This window comes from Idiotropiscis lumnitzeri, chromosome 3 (assembly GCF_059441095.1).
Source record: "Idiotropiscis lumnitzeri isolate Australia: NSW breed Sydney's pygmy pipehorse chromosome 3, RoL_Ilum_1.0, whole genome shotgun sequence".
Classification (NCBI taxonomy): domain Eukaryota; kingdom Metazoa; phylum Chordata; class Actinopteri; order Syngnathiformes; family Syngnathidae; genus Idiotropiscis; species Idiotropiscis lumnitzeri.
The window spans coordinates 31,458,032-31,479,155 of NC_142393.1; the positions used below are offsets into that span (position 1 = coordinate 31,458,032).

Genomic DNA, 21,124 nt, shown 5'->3' on the forward strand with positions numbered 1-21,124 from the left:
GGAAAGAAACTTACTTCTGAGCTTCTTTGTTGTTCTCTCTTTAATATTAAATTTATTTATTTGACTTGCAGTCAGTTGATGGGAGGTAATTCCACACCAACAGCACTCGAGAGCGCATGCGCCAACACCTGGTTGCGCGTGACGCCCACAAGAGAAAAGCTCCTTTGTCGTGAGCGCGACGAAAGGAGATTAGAAAAGTACGTACACTAAACGCTCGCAAGCGACGCATCGGTGGATGTTTCAACCTCGTTTGGCACCGACCAGCCAAACAGTTAAACTTTTAACCACATCTTTTTCTCGCCTTTCCAGGTGAGCGTCGCACAGTATTTTTTTTTTAAAGTCCGAGACGAAGAAAAGAGAGAAAAGTGATGGACCAGGGGGAAGAATTAAGAACAAGCTAGCGCCGTTCGTGCGGAGAGCGAGACGGGAAGAAGAAGAAGAAGAAGAGAAGAATTTGACGGGCAGGACAGGGGGACAGGATGGGGCTGGATCTCAGCACTCTCCGGACCCTCATCAGCAGATATGTAAGTTCCGTATAGATCATGCCATCAGTGTTTTACCGTTTGTTTGAACACTCACAAACACACGCACAGATGAATATATACAGGGCAACACTGATGCTTACTACCACTCATCCGGATTAAGTTTTACTTGAGAAAGGAAGACACAAGAAGGTATAGAGGAAAGTATTCTGGGAAGAAAGCTTGTCGTCGTCGATTGAAGTTGAACTTTTTTTCTACTCCTTTTTTTTTAATGCTGTCACTTGAAATGATTCATCTTTGGTTAAGTGGGATTACAGTATGGGAGGAGTTCAAATCGTATATAAATAATGCTATATTGTATTGTAATTGGAAAAAGCGTTGAATTTAATTAAATCTTCAACATACACTGACCAAACAGCCACTTTGGCAGAATTTGCTCTTCAGGTTTTTTTTTTTGTGGTGGTGGGTTTTGGGTGTCTATATGCATGTAATATAAACATATTCAGATGAGAAGTGTGTTGTTTGAATCAAAAACCCAGCGTTTGTGTTAGCTAATCATTTCAGAAGTTATCAAATGCAGTGATGCCTTTTATGAAAACTGGCCTGTATATTGCGACAAGTTGGAACATGTGCAAAGAAGCAGCCAGCCAGGCAGCCATCATGCACAATCAAGACATACACCAGATAAGTGTCTAAAAATAGTTAAGTTTGATAGAGCGCAAATCCAATTATTAAAGATGTGCTGTAATTTTTTTCAATCTACAGTTATGCTAGAAAACAAATTCTTATTTGTTGCAGAAGTGAGTCCATACAAACTAATGTTACATATGCCACATCTCATTTGGGAAGGACTACAAATGGATCAGTCACATGAATTATGTAACCCACTTGTTTCCCCCCTGCTCGTCAAATCGATGGGCTGCAATGGAGCCACCATCCTGTATGGCTCTGCATTAGGCCCCCACACTAATGTGTTGAGCGCACAAGCGCTGCTCACATAAGTCAGAGAGCTCCTTGCTCAGCTGAGGCTTCAGTCCGGCCTCCCAACTGTTGCTAATGGGCAATAAAATGAAATCCCTGCTGCATGGAAGCTGAAATGGAGCTGCATAGTAGGATGCAGGCTGAGACACGACTGTGACTGATTGGTTGTGGGATGCTGATGAGGTCTGCTTGTGTAATTGATCTTAATAACAGCTCAAGACAAATGGCTTTAGGCTGAATTGATTGTGATGCGAGTGCATGCCCTGTGAATTCTGAATATTTTAGTTTAGGTTTAGGAGCGTTTATTTTATTGTCAGTAGAGTACTTTCATGAACTATAAGTCTGTACATGAAAGACAAAGAAGAATTATCATCCTAACCACATGCTTATGAAAAAAAAATCTGTCCTCATTTGGCCATCTGGAGAAAGAGTGAATTTCTTTTTTAATCAGGGCAGTTTGGAATTGTGTTTTTAGGCTACAATTCATTCACGAATACAGTACACCTTGCTCACTCGCTGCCCAGTTACAGCAGTCACTCCAAACGCCGCCATCTCTCATTAGATCAAAAGAGCAGAGGATGGTTATGTAAGATCACTTCTCAAGTGTAATATGCACTCTAATCTCTATGTCCGTGCAGAATGACAATAAAATGTGACATGAATGAACTCACTTGTGGTCCAGTCATGCCGCCGGCTCACTTCCTCTCATTTATCCCAGCTTCCCCTGCAATGGTTTTAACAAGACCATTTGGGAAGGCTTTAGATGTAGTGACAACAATGTTCACCTGTAAATGTAATAATCCTGTCTTCATTTTGTGGTGACTCCACAGAAATTTAACAATTTAGTCTTATTCTATTTAAAATTTAGAACATTGACTTAAAATGTTTCTCATTGAACAACCGTCAAAGAATGATACCTGAGTGCAACAACTTGAGTGTGCTTTAGTGTGTAAAATGTCATGACTGCTCCGCCTTTGTGTTGAGGTGTGCATCTGCAGTCGAGCAGCATTCCGCGCGACTGACTAATCGCAATTCTTGGACAGGAAGCTAAATTTCCTCCTTCTGCTTGGGATTAAAGGGTTACTGGTGTTCACTACCTTCACACACTTAATCCGGTGGACGAATCCAAGCCAATCACCGGCCTTCTGCTGCTTGCATTCCACCTGTTGCACCTTGCAGTTGGCACAAAGTTTTTTTTTTTGTTTTTTTTTAAAAGCTGTAACTTTAATAATCATATCGTTGTGCGTGAGTCTCAGTGACGCCATGCTCTCCAGGAAAAGGAATGCCGTTGTATATAGGTGGGGTGGAGGCCAGTTGTTCACGTGTACTCCTTGGCGCTGTCTGCTTGTCAATAATTCATAAGCAAACAAGATGATAGTACTTATATTTTATGGCCACGTGTGTGTGTGGGGGTGTGCTTGTGCGTGTGCGTAGGGGTGTGTGTGTGTGGGGGGGGGTGTGTGTCTGTGCATGCATGCATGCATGCGTGCATGTGTGGTGGTGGTGGGGGGGTTTGGGACACCCTGGAGTGAGTGCTTTAGGCCTATCTCGTGGGTCACCAGTAACATGAAGAGCAGGTAAATGTTCTGACTTTACTGGGCCTCCCTGGTCAGCACATCGCAGCCTCCTATGAGTCTTATTTTCATAGACAGGCACACCCATTTTTCGTGCTGGAGAAAGTCAAGTTTACCATGTTTAGGAATGTGACAGACTGTGTTGTTCCTCGCTGGGCATTTTGGCGGCCCCAGTGTGTTTTTTACCACATGTCCATGACAATTGGGAAATAACGTGGACTATAATTTAGAAGCAGGTGTAATTTGTGGTGTAGGTGGTGCAACACAATTTAAGTGGAGTTGGTTGAGGCGCAGGCAGACAGATTCTGAGCTCTCAGGATGTGCGTGGTGGATGTCATCATATTTTCATTCAATAATATGACAATAGTGTGCGTCACTCACTTTCAATCCTTGTACAATCGACAAATCGATTGAACAAATCATCATCAACAAATATATTTTAAAAGACACCTCCTTGACCGCAGCACCACTTTTGGTTCAAGATGGGGGATTGTAACACACAGATGCATGATCAAGGGGAGAAGGCGGTCTCCAAGTGCCCACTCCACGGCAGCCAATTACACATCAGCCGAGTGGAGATGTTTTTGCAGTACCATTTATACGTACTTTGTGCGCGCCAATCTTTTGCATCGACTCCCACGAGTCCTTCTGCCATGTAGAAAAGGGAAAGAAGAAAGTTACTTCCACTGGTTGGCAAACAAGTTGGCTATGTTTCCTCCCACAATGACGCAAACACTCCTCTTTGCCTATGTATGGAAATACCAAACAAAAGAAAATTCTCTCCACATGAATTGTAAGACTGCGTTTAGGACTGGTCCTACGCTTGTCATGAAAATCGGGCCCTCTGTGTTTGTTAAAGCCCACAATATCTCATGGCTGTTAATTATGTTTTCGTGTTGGATTGGGCTCAATTTATACCTCTCAATTGCAGCATTCCTAGCTCCTCACTCCTCAAAACATTGAATGAAACCCAGAAGTTGTGAGGTTGCTATATTAAGGAGCGTCTCAATTTCCTTAAACGCACATCGTGGTGCGGGGACCAAGCATTGAGAACGTTCCATGGGCTCTATAGAATTAGAATTAGAATTAGAATTAGAAATCCCTTTATTGTCATTGTACTCAAGTGTGCAACAAGATTAGAGGGCTCCCCTCTCCAGTGCACTACAACAATAATACAGACAAATATGTAAGTTAGATAAATAAATAAGAGAGTGCAATGGAATTTAGTACTGAATAGGGTATATAAAAACACATCACGATGCTGTTCTGCAAGGTAAGGGTGTTCTCGTGTTAAGGTTGAATAAAAACACAATTAAATATCAAACATTTATTTCGTTTTCTTTGGCGCAGTACATTCCACTAATTTTACTCAGATGATTTCAGTCCCTTCTGCAATAAAAGTGGATTGTTCCCCCAGCAAAGTGAAATATGGTTTTCATATAAGTATTTTTTTTAGTATGTATAGGTGGTTGCATAGTATTAGTGGAACTCGGCATAATGTATAATCCATTTAAAATGCACCAAACATTTACGTGCTTGCTCTAAACATCATTGTGTATTGCGTTTGTGGATGGCTGCAGCACCATACGAGCGCACAGAGACAAGCTTGGCAGAAATTTCCAAAAAAAAAAAAAAAAAATCAAATCGAACTCGGGAACTGAATATTGAATCCAATCGGGGGTGAGTGAATCGTTACATCCCAAGTAAAGAGTTCAGGCTTCATGTTGTGGCGCAGAGGTCTGTCCAGGGCTTGTGTCAGCACTGCTGGAGTCGCATTAGAAAGATGTCGTCGCCCATAGAACAAGCAGACAGAGAATAGATAGCCCAGGGTTAATAACACGTGGACTCCTCTTTTCCAAGAGAGAGATTGTCATAATACTGTTGCTCTCTTCAACCTTAATGTTCTCCTTGACATTGGGAGTGATAGCGGTGCAACTCACTGGAACAAAGCATTCCCAGTCCCAGTCCCAGACAGTAAATAAAAGCCCAGTGATAATATACAGCCTATCATCTCAAATGCTGACTGTGCACCCGACCGATATACTGACTCTCTTAGATGTGTTTGCTTAAAAGCTTTCGCGCTAAGCATCATACTGACCTTGGATAGGTCTAGTAGCTGAGTTGTGTGCTGAAGTGACCCCTCACTTTAAACAACTAGTCCACAAATCAGCATTGATTGTTGTGTAATATAATTGAGCCATGCTGGCAGCCATCATGAAGACCATGTGACCCTTGCTGACCTCTGACATAACTTGGCATGGGCTGATATTTAGATTTTGAAGGTATGGTAACTGTGAGCAATCTAACGGTATCACATATTGACAACTCTAAAATGTCCTATTTTGAAAATATTTGGGAAAATAAAAATTTTTAGCATAATTCTCAATTGAATTTGTTTAAATATGGTCGTATCTACTCGTATCATAATGGGAAACATGTCATTTCATAAAAACGTGAAGGTGTCGATTCACCTGCTCTCTGAAACTCGCGAAAGAGTCTCATTGAAAGGGCTCTAAACTACCCCCATGTTTGGACTGAATGGAGCGACCCGTGTGTCTTCTTCAGCCTCTTGTCAGCTGTGAGCGTGTGCCAATTTATGCTTCAAACTGTAATAGAACAACTGAGTGTGGCCCCTCGGCCGCGTTACTGAGACTGTAAGGGAAGTGGCAATGGTGTGGTGACCTGTTTGTAGACTAAATTAAAATGGAAATGAAGAATTGAGTGCAGAAATGTAATGTGCGTGCGTGCTACGAGCCAGCGTCACTGTATGCATGAGAGAAGTGCACCGGGAACATTGGTGACTGGTCCGAACATCAAGAGTTTTGAAAAAAAAAAATGAATGAATTGTGAATCAAATTAAAGTGGCAATTTCTGTCAACAAATTCACAATTGAGTCTTATTCCTGAAATTGTTCACCCCTAAACCTGAAGTATTGTACTTCGCATCAGTGGAAACTCACCTACACAAGTTGCGGAAAATGGGCCATCTATAGACTGTGATGCCAGAGGATAGTATTAATAATGAAACAAAGTACAGCGTTACTCAGCGTAAATCCAAATGATTGTTTAACAGCACTACATGAGGCAATTAAGCATGAATAAATAATCACTCCGCTAATGTTTGATTGTAATTTCTACAAAGAAAGCAACCACTGCTGAATTTGAAGTTCATTGTTACCTTTTTTTTTCACATGCCACCAGCTTCACTCAACTTTTCACTGCTCAGTTTTTGTCTTATGAGGAACTCATGAGTTGTAAAATCACTCTCCACTGTGTTACTCAGCCCAGGTCATGTGTCTTGCCTCATGACAGCCACATGATGTCATGCTGTTCTCCCTCCCAGTCATTTACACTGATGAAATGATTCACCTTATCCGATGAAGTTAAGTTTCAGCGTTTGAATGGAGAAAAAACATTCAAGCAAATATTAACAGTGACATAAGCTGCATGAAACAGAAGTGCAAATTTAACAGAGCTCATCTAATGTACAACACTAAAGAGTCAAGCTTGCTGTACTATAAGACTAGTATTCTACAGCCATCAGCATGTACGCTGATTTGCTGAATGTGACAAATTGAAGCGGCAACTTCGTCCTCTTTTTATTTCAAGTTCAGGGGTCAGAGAGTCCAATTTGATGTTAAATGAAATTGTCCAAATCTCTGATTTCCCGCCTTTGATTTTTATAGTCCTTTACGCAAGCAGACTGATTATTTTTGTGATTAATCAAAATAATAAATTTGCAAACATCTACTTTTACTTTGGAGAACCATCATAAACTGTTTTTTTGTACATAGATACACATGTACAGTAGATGTATTTTTGTATATACAGCGGTAATATGTTCAGATCTCTTTGTTGCTTTCAGAACCCAAGCTGCAGCTGTTTGTTGCCCTTATGAGTCAGAAGACCTTTACAATAATGTAGTCTACTTGAGATAAACGCATGGATAAGCTTCTCCTGTTCTGCTTGGAGCATGCAACCCAGCCTCACAATGAGATCGTGAATTACTGCTATGGTGTTATTTATTTAGATTTTTTTTCCAATTTCACATTCATCTTGTGGAAACCCCTAGCAGGCTGGTTTTTGCCCCATGGGCCCTGAATTTGTTGCAGCAAGTGCAGTTTTGCTGCAGTGGTTGAGGTGGGAGGATACCACGTGATAATCAGGAGAGATGCTCTCCACACTTGATGCTTAACGAGAGCAGAACCGCTTCATTGTGTGTCGGGGCTCGTAAACAATCATAACAATGTGCTGTGTGTGCTTGATACAACAGAAATTAAAGTTTGAAGTGGCTTGATAATGGGGCATTAAGCTGAAACAACAACTTCTGAAAGCGTGAGTTTAAGATTTGACCAAAGTTCTTCACTTGATCATCATGTAATCAATATTTAAAGCCCTTGAAGCCAGAACTGTCAAGCAGCGGTGAGTGGCTACTATTGACTCACAACTCGTGCAAGTGTCAAGCAGACAACAATAGAATGGTGATAAGACAGAGATGGCGAGAGGTCATCAGTGAGCCACAAAGACCTTTTTTAAGATCAGGTAGCAATAGCCAAAATGGTGTATGCCCACGTGTTTATAAGCAGATGTTTGGGTTGACTTTTTGCGTGTTTTGTGATCAATGCATTGACAGCAATGCAGTTTTGACCTCTACTTTTTATCCTGTTTGTATTTGCTTTGCGTGGTGGTGATTACTGGCAATACAATGTAATAGAAACCATTACACAAAAGTCTCCCCGCGGGACAAACATTAGGGATGAGTGAGAAGCGCTTCCACTAATGTGCAGGGCACTGTAAAGTGGTGAAACGTACACATTGGTGGGAGATAAAAAGAGAAAAGCATTTTGGTTCTTTTTCCTGGGCTCCTCTGAGACACTTAGAAGGGATTGAGTTACAGTAGGAAGAGAAGGTTGTGACAGAACGTGAAGCATAACTATCCAAAGCTCATGGCACCACCCATTGACTATAGCAAAAGTCACCATCATAATTAAATGCTGACAATTACACCAATGCATGCTTTCACTTAGCGTTTTGTTCCTGTCGCACCGGCATTGTTTCATAACATTGTAAAGCATGTATGATAGATTTCTAATTGAGGTTGCTGTTGTTCATCCGTGGCCCTGAATGCTTCCAAGCCAAACGTATTCCCACGTGACTTGGACTCAGAAAGTTAAGTTGTGGGGGTAGATCAAGTGACTCTTCCACTCGCCGAGCACAATGTGCCAAGTATGAGGACTATTTGGTCGAGTCCCCTGACATTTAAAGAATGACGCTTCTTATTCTCAGGAAATTTCTGACAGTAGTTTTCTCCGCCTCAGAGACAAATGCAGCAGTTACACTACAGTGGCACCGACTTCGCACATGCTCCTGGGGGAATCTTCAGTAGAATATTTGATTTGATGATTTCTCAAAACCATGAGTGTGTTAACACACACATGGACAAAAATGTGGGCAGCCCTCTGTTCAGGAAAGGGGTGGAAAAAACTGAAATAACTTTAATTGGATGAGGAAATAATGAGTCGACACTTACAGGTACTTAAAACAAACCGATGAATATTCGGCATTACATTGCTTGTAGTCCTCGAGTGTATAATGAATCTGTACTGAGTACAATAAAAGATTACAGCAGCATTCCGGGGTAAAATCTGCTGCAGAGTGCTTTATCCATCCCTTTTTTTTTAAACATCAGGGCAGCGGTGACAATTTTTATTAATAAGGCCGGATGGGTCGAGGCCGGATGGGTACAGAGATAGCAGCCAGAGGGTGGGGGAGTACCAGCAAAAAAATGGTCATGTGCCTAGCTCTGGCTTTCCTGAAAACAAGAAAGCTGCAAATCTTTGTTTGGGAATACAGAGGATGTGTGCCTGTGTGGGGGAAATAGCATTACAGACAGTGTTTGTGCTGATAAGGCTTCTCTTGCAAATTGGACATTTATAGTAGAGTTAATGTGTCCAGTGGAGCAGCATTTATTTAGCAGTTATTTATATCAACTCTAAAGTCACATATATGCCGACAAAGGGTATTCACAAAAAGTCTTTCGTCCTATAGCAGAAGTACTTAGCGTGACATGGCTAACTATTGTCATGGCATCCCAACAAAAATTGGAGTGAGCTCCCATGCGCAGCAGCAGGGCCTATAAAGTGAGTAGAAAATGTAAACAATTAAATATCTCCTTACAGTAATAGTTTCCCAAAATTCAATTTACTCCAACAGAAATGTTCATCTTTCACCTATCAATTACCATACTTCTAAAGTTCAAAACAAAGAAGTGCATCCTCAAGGCAGCCACTGGCCAGTAGCGAAATGAACATCTCATCAACGCGACTGTCTTCCCTCCACTGTTCCTTTGTGTACCATGTACTGCCGCCGTCTTTGTCGTCTTTGTCATACGGGCTTCCCGTGGCTCAAAGTAGTGAAACAGACACAGCCATTATCGACTTTCACTTGCAGTGCTTCGCTTTCTACTTCTGCTCCAGCTCTAATGTGGCTTACAGACACAGACAGGCACACACGCCCATGCAGCCACTCAATTCTTACTTATTTCCCTTTCAATATTATCAGCAACCTTATTTCAAGTGGTTAAACATCTCTCCGGAGCCATGTGGTTGATGTAGCAAATTAGTGGCTGGGTAGCATGTGAGCTAAATGCTCCCCATTGGCACTTTATTTATATAGTGCATTTAATACCAGGTAACTTATTGTATATATTACACAATTAAAATAACTATTGCTGTAAATTCACATGATTAATAATACAGGCACAGATAGAGACGCTGGTAAACTTGAATAGCTGCAATGGAATTTGGATTCCTTCGCTCCGTCAGAGATAATCACTACCTGCGTCTTTATTGTTCCACCTGTGTTCTTTTTTTATTTGAATTTCCCACCCAGAGGACCAACCTGCTTTTCTTCCATGTTTACGTTTGCACATGCATGTGCCCGCTTGAGCTGAACGATTTTAGGTGAAAATTGTATTGCGCTTATTCTGACAAAATGAAGCCGATATTCATTTGTTGAAAAAAGGGGTGTAATGAAATCAAAATTTTGAAAACTAAAAACTCCAAAACTTGACTTAGTTTAAACGCCTTCAAGCACATGTTTATTAAGAAACTTTAGTGATTGACAACATGTTAAAGATTTTTTAGACTTTAACTTACAACATCCCACAACATATACATGTGTATTAAGAGTGTTTCCTTGCACTAGTTTATATTGTGGCATGTAGTAGTGTATATACATGGGGATTTCTATATATACTCGTGTGTGTATATACTGTGTTTATTCGCATAGGTTTGCTTTTTCTGAATGTCTGCTGCTAATGTTATACATTGTCGGCTACATTACGCCACCGCCTTTGTGCGATCTATATCTTTGCTGCTGTAACACTGCAAATATCCCCATTGTGGGACTAAAAAGGAAATCTTTATATTTATCTTTAACTTAGTTTTAAGTCAAACAAAAAGTGCACAGCGCTCCCAGGTTCAGCTGCATGTCTTATAGTTCAATTAAAACAAAGATCTCTTTAAAGTTTACTACGGAAATTTGGTTTCTATTAGTTGTTAATTGTAGAAGACTGACATTTATTAAAATTTGGGCAAAGTCTGTTCTTTCCTTCCTCTGCTCGCTGGACCTTTCTTGTAGAGCGTGTGACTCAAGGTGAAAAAGCAAACTGGCATCTTACTACTGATTGGCTGCAACCCACTGCACAAGGAACCGATGGTGTTGTGGGCAACCCAATCTGCTTCTGGAGGCAGGGCCACAAGCAGCAGAGAGAGTGTGCCTCAGCGAGCCAAAATAAACCATCTTTTAATTTATCGGCCTTGCAAATTAAGAAATAGGCCAAATGTCTGCCCCGATAATTGGCTCAGCTGATAATCGGTCTATCACTAAGAGTAACATTTACAAACATGACCAAAAATGCCACTGTACAATTAATAATAATAAAAGCTATTATTGTAAAAATACATTTATTTATTTATTTATTGTACTTCAAACATTTGATGTGCACTGAGAGAGTAAAACAGTGCGCAATTGCTCTCCCTTGCAGCTTAGACAGAACATCCGTTGTTGGGACACACAATACGGCCAGCCCAGGCCACACCCGAGAAATCCACTTCTGGGTGAGCAAAACACAGTCTTGCGGCGTGAAGCCATATAAATATTTTATATACAATAGGGCTGGAAGATTAATCCAAAGTTAATAACGGTTTAGATTTTGCTTCTCTCAATCTTTAAAACATTATAATTGAAGAAAAACAATTGATGTGCAGAATGGCGTGGTGTGTGTGCAAATTCTTGACATCGTAAATGAAAAAAGTAGCGTCCGGAAAGTATGGTAGCTTTTTATGCAGATGTTTGATTACAGCCACTTAAAAATGACTACAGTTCGTAACCCGTTAATACAAACCTATTGATCATTAATAAATACCAATTGATTTTACTGAGTAGAGTAGAGCCAACAAAAACATCTTTAAGCAAACGAGAAGGGATCAGATCTATATACATGTTAACGAATTGATGGGACAGAAACATTATATATTAGTCATTCCCATTTCATTTAAGGTTGCCACACTTGGAGAATGCTTTGTGCCAATTGACTGAAGGTTTTAAGGAAAAAATATTTTGTTTCTAATAGTGGCAAGAGTGTCGTGAAAAAAATGCCATAAAATCATTACTGCATTAACACTGCAGGCATGTCTAATTACAATCAGATTCATCGTCAAAGCCGATTTTTACCACTGACTGTCCACGCTATTTTAGGAAGCGTCCAAATGGGAACTGGCCTTGTACAGCCTGGGCCACTTCATTGACCAATCTTAAAGGTTGCTTTAGCAGTGCGTTGTGTTTGACGTCACCTCTCCACACTTTGCCGTCCACCATCCGCCACAACCCCCAGACTCTGTCCATGGTTACATGTTGTCATGTGATAGCTGCTGGCGGTACTCACAACCCAAATACAGCACATTAAAAAGACATTACAAAAAATCCCAAGACTTGTACAAGTCGGAACTTTGAGGATGGTTGGGTTTTGTTTCCGTTAATCGTCAGCAAAACGGTAGTCATTAACTGATAGACTGAGAAGGTCCGTCGGCACAGACCCTGTTGATGCAGATTCTGGTGATGGATGGAAACCTGCTTTGTCCGTCAGGTTTTCAATGTTTCCCAATATTCGCTAGCAAAACGGTCGTCGATAAGTGACGGACTGACGGACCTTCTCTCAGTACTGACACAATTTACTCCTCTTGATTTGTAAGTTTAACCATTTATATCGCTAGTTTTGTTTGCACCAGTATGCTACTGTTTTCTGCAAATTGAAACAGCATGTATATAAGCTTCTTTTTTATTTTTAATTTTTTTCTTCCATCCAAATGTTTGCACAGTAATGTTGTGTAGTGTTGATCCGCTCTATTTGGACTTAGTCAGGTCTCAAAGTGAGGAAATAGATCGGTGTTATAGTCAGATATCATTTTGTTCTCTTCGACTGCTTCATTTGAGAGTGCTCTGATGTTGATGTTGATGTGCACATGCTCTATTGTCCAATTTGCAGAACAAAGCAACACCGACTCATTTGGCATGTCTGATTCATTCAAGTGTGTATGTGTGCGTGCATGCATATATGTGCGGCCGTGGCCGTATCACAGAGAACAGACCACCATCATTTGCCGAGGTTGACTTTGTCTTTGTCACAGCCTGTTGGCAAACGAGATAAAGAGATAAAAGATGGAGGTTATCAATGACGACAATGACTCAACCTCAAAAGCTGCATAGAAACAATGGTCAGCCGTTTCCGTGATTCAACCACCCTGTGGGTTATCTTTACAGACCACATTTCACACAGCCCTAATGTGTACATCATTGTTGGTAAACTACATGGACCAACATACTAGGGCACCTGTTAATACATGTACGGGAAGTGAAAATATATGACTAGTTGGCCCCTAACCTTCACAGCTAGAGCCACTTCCTCTGTTCTGAGTTTGTTTTTGAGAAAATGGTTCATCCTGAAGAGCATTTAAGAGCTCCGTGGTGACTGATGATGGACCTCAAAGAAGTGTCATCTCTTGCTTACCATCTCTGTTCAAGTTCATCACTAAGTTGTTTTCCAGCATTAAGCCAAGGCACTACCATGATAAACTCATCCAAGCTTGCTTCTGAGTTTTTTTTTGTACAATAATGAATCAGGATTCAGAGGGTGCTTCGTTGGTGGTGGGGTAGGGGGTGTTGGGATCTTGTCAGCGTTTTAAGGAAGTGTGCACTCACTGTAGCGGGTGGTTCCATGTCTTGCTTGCAATGCTGAGTTGAGGAAACTGAATTGTGAAGAACAATAGGAAAGGTGGAGCTTTTTTGTTCTAAATATATCTAACTATAGTGAGGCAGGACTGGCGAGGGATGTTTGTGTGACTGTGTATATAACTCCATGTGTGGCACTAATTGAGGCAGACAGATATAAAGTCTGTAAGCTCCCTGCATCCATCTCCCCTCTATCCTGACCACCAACGCTTCCCCTCAAACTATAAATAAACTTCTGAAAGGCACCATGTCCTGAAACTTGAAACGCCGCTCGAAGAGATTACCAGGGTTCAGAATAGCCTAATGTCTCCAGTTACACACAAAGCCTGAAGATCACAGCTCACATTGGCAGCTTTCATAGTATATGAAGAGTTTTATTTTGTAAGGATGCCATCTGATTAGATTAAATTTTCTGCAAAAAGCTCGAACGCTGGTGGAAGTTGAATTCAATCGATAACAGGGCGACTATGAACTCAGAAGCCTTGCAGAGCGAGACGCGTGATGGAAAGGAAACATAGCCCAAAGATGGCAGTAAAAATGGGCAATCAATTACGCTCCATCAATTAAGAGTTTTCAATTAACCTACTGTGCATGTTTTTGCAATGTGGGGGGAAGCCAGAGTATGCACAAAAAAACGGAGAATAAATGATGCTTTGCTTCAGTCATGACTTCCGCTCCATGTCTTTGCATATCTCTCACAGATTGGTGAAAGAAATGTTCACAAACACTTTTTACTTGTCCCAAATCGTTTTTTTTAAAACCTTGACAAAACCTCAAAATGTGCTACGTTCGCAAGCATTCACAAGCGTTCGCTGCTCAGTGGGATACCAGCTTTAGTGAAGGTAGAGCAAATCAATTTGCTATATTCAAGATTGATTGTTTTATTGATTGAAGTGAGACAAAGATTGATGGCCAGATTAGTCAGCACTCTTTACTGGTGTCCAACATCAACTGTCACCACTAACACATTCCTTATATTTGCTGTATTCACACTGCACATTTTTCTGAAATGAGCTGCACTGAGTTGAACAAAATCCAGCTGGTCATATCAGGCTGCTGTTTCAACTTTAATGGAACATCTAATTCCATATTTCAAGTTGAAGAGTGTCATTAGTATACTGCACACAGCACACCGTAAGGTCTTTTATGCCTTGAGTTGTTAGTGCATATAACCATTTCATTGGGGTATTTAATGAGCCAATGGGTGTGGAAGCATTGTTTGAGTTAAAAATGTGAAGGCAAGAGCATGATTTCAAATCAAGAAATGACAAAGAGGGGCACAAATTAGGGTAAATAGGAGTTTAATTCTTTCATCTTTTACATGTTGCATTTTGTGCGTGATTGAGCGTTTGCATCGTCTGCATACCAGGCTGAATCACGCGCGACTCTCTGTATCTGTGGAAACAAAAGATGCTTTTTATTGTGAACAAACAACTCATTCATCTTGAATATTTGTTAGAAATATGTTGGGTGTCACATGACATGCTGCTGTTGAAATGATGCTTCAATTCCTGGGCCAGTCAAAATAATAAGTTTTTATAAAACTTCAAGTGTTGTTGAATGCACTGTGAAGCCTGTATGATTTGTGATAAATTCCCTGCAGTGTGTTGGTGAGGAGAACTGGGTGGACAGCAGGACAGTCTACATTGGACACAAGGAGCCTCCTCCAGGGACGGAAGCCTTTATACAACAAAGATTCCCAGACAACCGCATAGTGTCCTCTAAGGTCAGTGAATGCACATGAGAGCTAGTCACACAGGGCCTGATTTATTAAGATGCCATTTAGCAGGCGCTAAATTGCACGCTCATTTAAAAAAAAAAAAACTGCATGATTGCAATTACATCTGTCGCAAATTAATCCTTGTGGAATCGATTGTCATATTGATTATTCCATTGATTATTCAGGGAATCGCCCCCAACCTGACTGCACGCCCAAAAAAGAAAAAAAAAAAAAGAAAACGGGCATAAGAGGTTTTAGCGTACAGTATGTGGTGTAAAGCCACACACACACTCAACAATCACACACCAACCGATTTTATTCATGAATATTCCCAGGTCACATGGGATATCTCACAAAACCTCTCCAGATTAAACGTGGCTTCAGAGTAAACAAGCTTGGCAGTCAAAGAGGAGGCAATGGCGATTTAAAAACTGACAAAAAGAAAAGGAGTGGAGCAAGCACGGACTTTATTTTGTGCCAAGACTTTTTTAATTTTGGATTCCCCACCTTGCTTCCTCGCCACCTCATCAGCTCACTTTCTGATTGACTGCATGTCACTGTTAAATGTCAACATAACAGACGCAGGTTTGATTGTCGGGAGGGGAAATTCAGGCCTAAAATCACACTAATTATCCTGCTGTGTGAATGGTTAATGAGTTAAAAAAAATCAAATAAAGTTTTTATCCTATGTTACCCATCGTAGTGCAATGGTGGAGACTCCTGTCTCCAAGCCACATCTGATTCAAATAATAAGTGGCAGGACAGCGGCCCTCGAGGAAAAGGACTAAAGACCCCTGAGTTAGTGAATCTGCTTCCAAATCTGTTTGCACATTTTCCACATGCAAATTTTAAGTAAATCAGGCCCACACCATTGTATTACAACCACTCATCAAACTCCCAGACTAAAAGTGTGGGTGGCTTTGATAGTTGGAAGAATTATAGACGTTTAAACATTAATTGAATTGTCCCAGATAAACTGACTATTGTTTTGTGTTTCCAGTACACATTTTGGAACTTCATCCCCAAGAATATGTTTGAGCAGTTCAGGAGAGTTGCCAACTTCTACTTTCTCATCATATTTCTGGTTCAGGTAAAGCGTAACATTAATGTTTTTATTATTATTATATTATTATTATTATTATTATTATTAGTAGTAGTAGTAGTAGTTGTAGTATTATTATTATCAAAAACTATTTCACCTTGGTACAGTTTGGAACAGTGAGCAGGAACAGCGACTCTTTTCAGTTAGAATTCACCTGTTGGATGTACAGCATAAGTGTTACGTTCATAGCTGCATCGTCTGTGTAAATTATGTGACATCATACTAGTGTGTATGTAAGACTGTTAATGACATAAACTGGTCAGAAATATTACAAGGCAGGGCTGGGCGCTTATGCGAAAAAATAACATTCGGGATTATTTTAATTGGTATTGAAATCCTGATGAATACAAATTATTTTTTAAGGATTTCAAAACCTGTATTTATTCAAATATCGAAACTCAACTACTCCAAACTACCATCATTGTCTCATGCTCATTCATTCTCGCATGTTGTCACACTTTATTCTTGAACACTTTATTGTTTTTGTAGCATATAAAATAACATTGTAAATATTATTTGAAATTCAAGCCTCTTTTGTTTTTATTCTGCTGCGGCCACACCTTTGCTGCATTGCATCTTAAAACATTCTAACTGTGAAACCGGCATGTCCATTACGTCTTTATCGTATTTATTTTATCTTATTTTGTAGTTCCAGTTTTAGTTTCACAAGTCTTGAGACCTACTTGGCTATCGTGGGACCTCCGGGCTCTATTTTGTGCCATATCCTGTTGAAGAATTAAATAAATTCAAATTTAAATATAACTTGAAAGAACAACCAGAAAATTCATAAATGGGAATATATGAAATAGTGATAGACCGCTTTTCGGCCGGGCCATTTTAAAGTTTTGCCGTTTTTATTTCAATAAATTTTGAGACCATTTCTCCCTTTTTTTCAACCACTGAATATCGGCCTGAAATATTGGTTATTGGCCTCCATAACTACTAATAATCAGTATCGGGATCAGCCCTAAAAAAAAGAATATTGGTCTATCACTAATATCAAAATAATAGCAATAAAAAAAAAATAAATCAAAATAAATGTCAGCTGTCCCAGCTATACTGATATTGTTCGTTTTTCACCGAAGGGAAGAAAATGTGGCTATGAGTATTTGTTATATTACCTGTATGTGTTCCTACAGCATTTGTGTGTCAATATTAATGAATATAACTCCCAGAAGTCGATGCTAATTTTTGGTTTGTATGACAATGGGGTTTTTCATTGACAATAGCATTATCACCGATGATGTTTTTTTTTTTTAATTAATTGTGTCCTGTGTTTAAATTTACAATGTGTGTATTTCTTTTCTGACTTTGTTTAGTTTTACAGTAAATGCCTACTGTGGTGTCATTCAACGGCTTTAAGCACGCCCAAGGAGTGCAGAAACACATAACGTTACATGCTCAAATAACATACATTCAGGGTACTTTCACAACATCGGGAACTTGCCCACACACCCCACCCTTTGTTCGAATGTTTTTACATTTTGATTAATTACCCAGGCCTGTTACAAAATAAACAACGGATCAGAAAGTCTTATCCAATATTTGATTTTTTTTTTTCACCTTTGTCTGTGGCTGCTATTACATGAAAAAGTCTACCTTTGTTTGCTAAAATGTACCTTTTGTGTTCTAGCCTTCCCATTACCATCATAACACACAAATGATGACTTTGTGTATATCAAACCAATCCTCCAGTGTGTCTAGCGCCACCATTTTGGTCTATTTGGCACTGTACCATTGGGATTGTTATATCATTAGAAAGGTGCTATAAAGTTGTATTTATTTTATTTATTTTTGTACCCTTTGAATTTGATAAAAATGTGTACTATGTGGAACTGAATGAAATGGCACTGCTTGGGCTGATGTCATTGCTGTATCTTTTTTCAAAGTTTGAAAATGTCCATCTATTGTGTTTCTTCAGTTGATCATTGACACGCCCACCAGTCCAGTCACTAGTGGACTGCCGCTCTTCTTTGTCATCACAGTAACAGCAATCAAACAGGTGAGAGCCTCAGTTCTGATGTCATGTCCTCTTCACCTTCCACCATGGCACGCTCTCTGTTTCTCAGGGTTACGAGGACTGGCTGAGACACAAAGCCGACAACGCTGTCAACCAGTGTCCCGTCCACGTGCTGCAACATGGCAAAGTGATCCGCAAGCAGAGTCGTAAACTGCGGGTGTGTATGTTTTTTATTTTATTTTTAATAATGATTAAATTGTATTGCTACTTTTGCAACCCACTTGAATGTGTGTCTCAAATTTTGGGTCATATATGCACTCAGACACTTGAGTCGCAAATGGATGAGGGATGAGATACCTCTGCTCGATTTGCCTCAGGTGGGAGACGTAGTTTTTGTGAAGGAAGATGAATCGTTCCCCTGCGATCTCATCCTGTTGTCCTCGTCCCGTGATGATGGAACCTGCTTTGTCACCACAGCCAGTCTGGATGGCGAGAGCAGTCACAAGGTGCGTTAGCATTTATTATTATGCTGGATAGTTACTTGATATCTCACCTTTCTTCTGCTAGAGTTTGCCCAAGTCAAGAATGTTTTGCATTTCCTCCACCTTCAGACATACTATGCAGTGCAAGACACCAAAGCATACAACGCCGAGAAGGAGGTGGACTCAATCCACGCTACCATCGAATGTGAACAACCACAGCCAGACCTGTATAAGTCAGTGAAACCTGCTCTTGCATGCACCCTGCCACAAACTCTTATTTGTAGAATTCATTTTCTCATTTTCTTTTTCTTCCGGTTTTTCTTTTTTTTCCCCTAATAGGTTTGTTGGCCGCATCAACATTTACATGAACAACGAGCCAGTGGCAAGGTAATATTATCCCTTCACATACTAGGTATATTGGTACCTGTCACGTTTTATAATCAGTGTTGCTCTACCAGAGATATTACACATGACAAGTTTTTCCTTTATGTTAAAGTCCCCGAGTTCTGAAAATGCTCTTATTTATATTGTTACTGTTAACAGGCCATTGGGATCAGAGAACCTGCTTCTCAGGGGAGCCACGCTAAAGAACACTGAATATATTTATGGTAAAAAAAAAAAAAAAAAACGGTTTCAGGACCATATTGGTAATGTTTGTCAGTGCTCCCTTAAAAAGAAATTCTCATCAAACAAATATTTCTGTCACTCCCTTATTTTAGCAGTTGCCATCTACACTGGGATGGAAACAAAGATGGCGCTCAACTACCAGTCCAAGTCTCAGAAACGCTCTGCAGTAGAAAAGTAATCTGTTCTCTACTTTCCCATCCATTGGTCTTCTAAAACTACTAAAATCGGAAATATGGAGCCTCCATTATCATTTTATCAATTTGCGTATTTTTTTATTCGTAGTCATCTTTCCCACTGTCCATCCATTTTCTATAGCGCTTAGTCACTTACCCTCACAAGTGTTGGGCTGAGCTGGAGCCTTTCCCAATTGATTTTGTGAGAGGCGGGGCGACACCCTGGACTGGTCGCCAGCACTATACAGGCCAAATATTGACGAACAACCATTGACACTTGCATTCACACCTAAGAGAAATTTAAGAGTATTGAATTAATCTTAGAGGGATGTTTTTGAATGTGAGAGGAAACCCAACATGCAAATCACCACATAAGAAGGCTGACGACCGGATTTGAACAGCAAAGCTCAAAACTCCGAGGCAGATCTGCTAACACCTCAGCCACCATCACGTTTACACAAGTTTTTATATCCAAACACATTTTGTGCAGAGTAGTAGTATGGATGTTTAACAGCTTTTGCATTGGCAGGTCAATGAACGCCTATTTGGTGGTCTACCTATGCATTCTAATCAGCAAGGCCTTTATCAACACGGTGCTAAAATACGCATGGCAGGCTGACCCTATCAGAGACGAGCCCTGGTACGATCAGAGAACTGAGACAGAGAGGCAGAGAAACATTGTGAGTCTGTTACTAGCATCAAGAAACACCGCTGGTTATTTTCAAAAGGCTTATTATTCCTTGTTGAGCTTCTTACTGTCTTCTGTTGGCTTCACAGGTCATCAGGGCTTTCACAGACTTCCTGGCCTTCATGGTCCTATTCAACTACATTATCCCTGTTTCCATGTACGTCACCGTGGAGATGCAAAAGTTCCTGGGCTCCTATTTTATTATGTGGGATGATGAGATGTTTGACCAGGAGCTTGGGGAGAGAGCGGTGGTCAACACATCTGACCTGAATGAAGAGCTAGGACAGGTTTTCCAATGTCTTCCCCTTTGTGATAAAATTTCTCCAGTTGGCGTATTCATAGGTTGAGCCTTTTATTCTTCTTTCCAGGTGGAGTATGTGTTTACTGATAAGACGGGGACGCTGACAGAGAACAACATGGAATTTATCGAGTGCTGTGTGGATGGGCATGTTTATGTTGCCCAAGCTATCTGTAATGGACAGGTAGTAATAAAAGTCTTGTGGTGTTGTGTGCATCAATTTCAGCACTCCTTACTTCCTCTATCCTTCCATTATTTCATGTGTAGGTTATACCTGGTGCAGATAGCATGGACATGATTGACACATCTCCAGGTCCTGAGGCCAGGGTGAGTAAGGCCACATATTGAGTGTGTTTTGTTTCCTGTGCGAGTGAGTGTCGGCTCTCAAAACAGGAGCGTGAGGAGTTGTTTTTTCGTGCACTGTGCTTATGCCACACTGTGCAAGTGAAAGAGGAGGAGACGGTTGATGGCATCAAGCAGGGCATCCACCACGGCAGGCCCACTTCCTTCTACATCTCATCATCCCCAGATGAGGTGGCACTTGTGGAGGGCATGAAGAGGTGCCTTAGACACACACACACAAACATGAATCACTCAGTCGCAAATATTGTGCAACCTTGCATAGAGGCCCTTATATTAACATTTTTGTTGTGCTGAAGACTTGGCTTCACATATCTGAGACTCAAGGACAGCCACATGGAGATCTTGAACAGAGAGGAGGAGATTGAGAGGTTAGTGTCCCTCCTTG

At 40.6% G+C, this 21,124-nt stretch overlaps 1 protein-coding gene across 15 annotated transcripts in view; it reads left to right on the plus strand.

Moving 5' to 3' along the window:
* atp11a (ATPase phospholipid transporting 11A) overlaps window positions 1-21,124 on the plus strand; it is a 30,973-nt gene continuing 9,849 nt past the window's right edge. For 9 of the 15 annotated variants that reach the window (XM_088289684.1, XM_088289687.1, XM_088289690.1 and 6 more), the window contains exons 1-17: window positions 1-524; window positions 14,930-15,052; window positions 16,047-16,136; window positions 17,782-17,910; window positions 18,070-18,150; window positions 18,218-18,325; window positions 18,486-18,614; window positions 18,720-18,823; window positions 18,930-18,977; window positions 19,134-19,198; window positions 19,310-19,391; window positions 19,920-20,070; window positions 20,168-20,365; window positions 20,447-20,560; window positions 20,644-20,703; window positions 20,770-20,936; window positions 21,036-21,107. In XM_088289684.1, the coding sequence (XP_088145810.1) occupies window positions 480-524; window positions 14,930-15,052; window positions 16,047-16,136; window positions 17,782-17,910; window positions 18,070-18,150; window positions 18,218-18,325; window positions 18,486-18,614; window positions 18,720-18,823; window positions 18,930-18,977; window positions 19,134-19,198; window positions 19,310-19,391; window positions 19,920-20,070; window positions 20,168-20,365; window positions 20,447-20,560; window positions 20,644-20,703; window positions 20,770-20,936; window positions 21,036-21,107 (1,766 nt within the window). In that variant the 5' untranslated portion in view covers window positions 1-479. The remainder of the gene's footprint in view (window positions 525-14,929; window positions 15,053-16,046; window positions 16,137-17,781; window positions 17,911-18,069; window positions 18,151-18,217; window positions 18,326-18,485; window positions 18,615-18,719; window positions 18,824-18,929; window positions 18,978-19,133; window positions 19,199-19,309; window positions 19,392-19,919; window positions 20,071-20,167; window positions 20,366-20,446; window positions 20,561-20,643; window positions 20,704-20,769; window positions 20,937-21,035; window positions 21,108-21,124) is intronic. The other 6 variants (XM_088289698.1, XM_088289699.1, XM_088289688.1 and 3 more) reach the window with 4 other exon arrangements.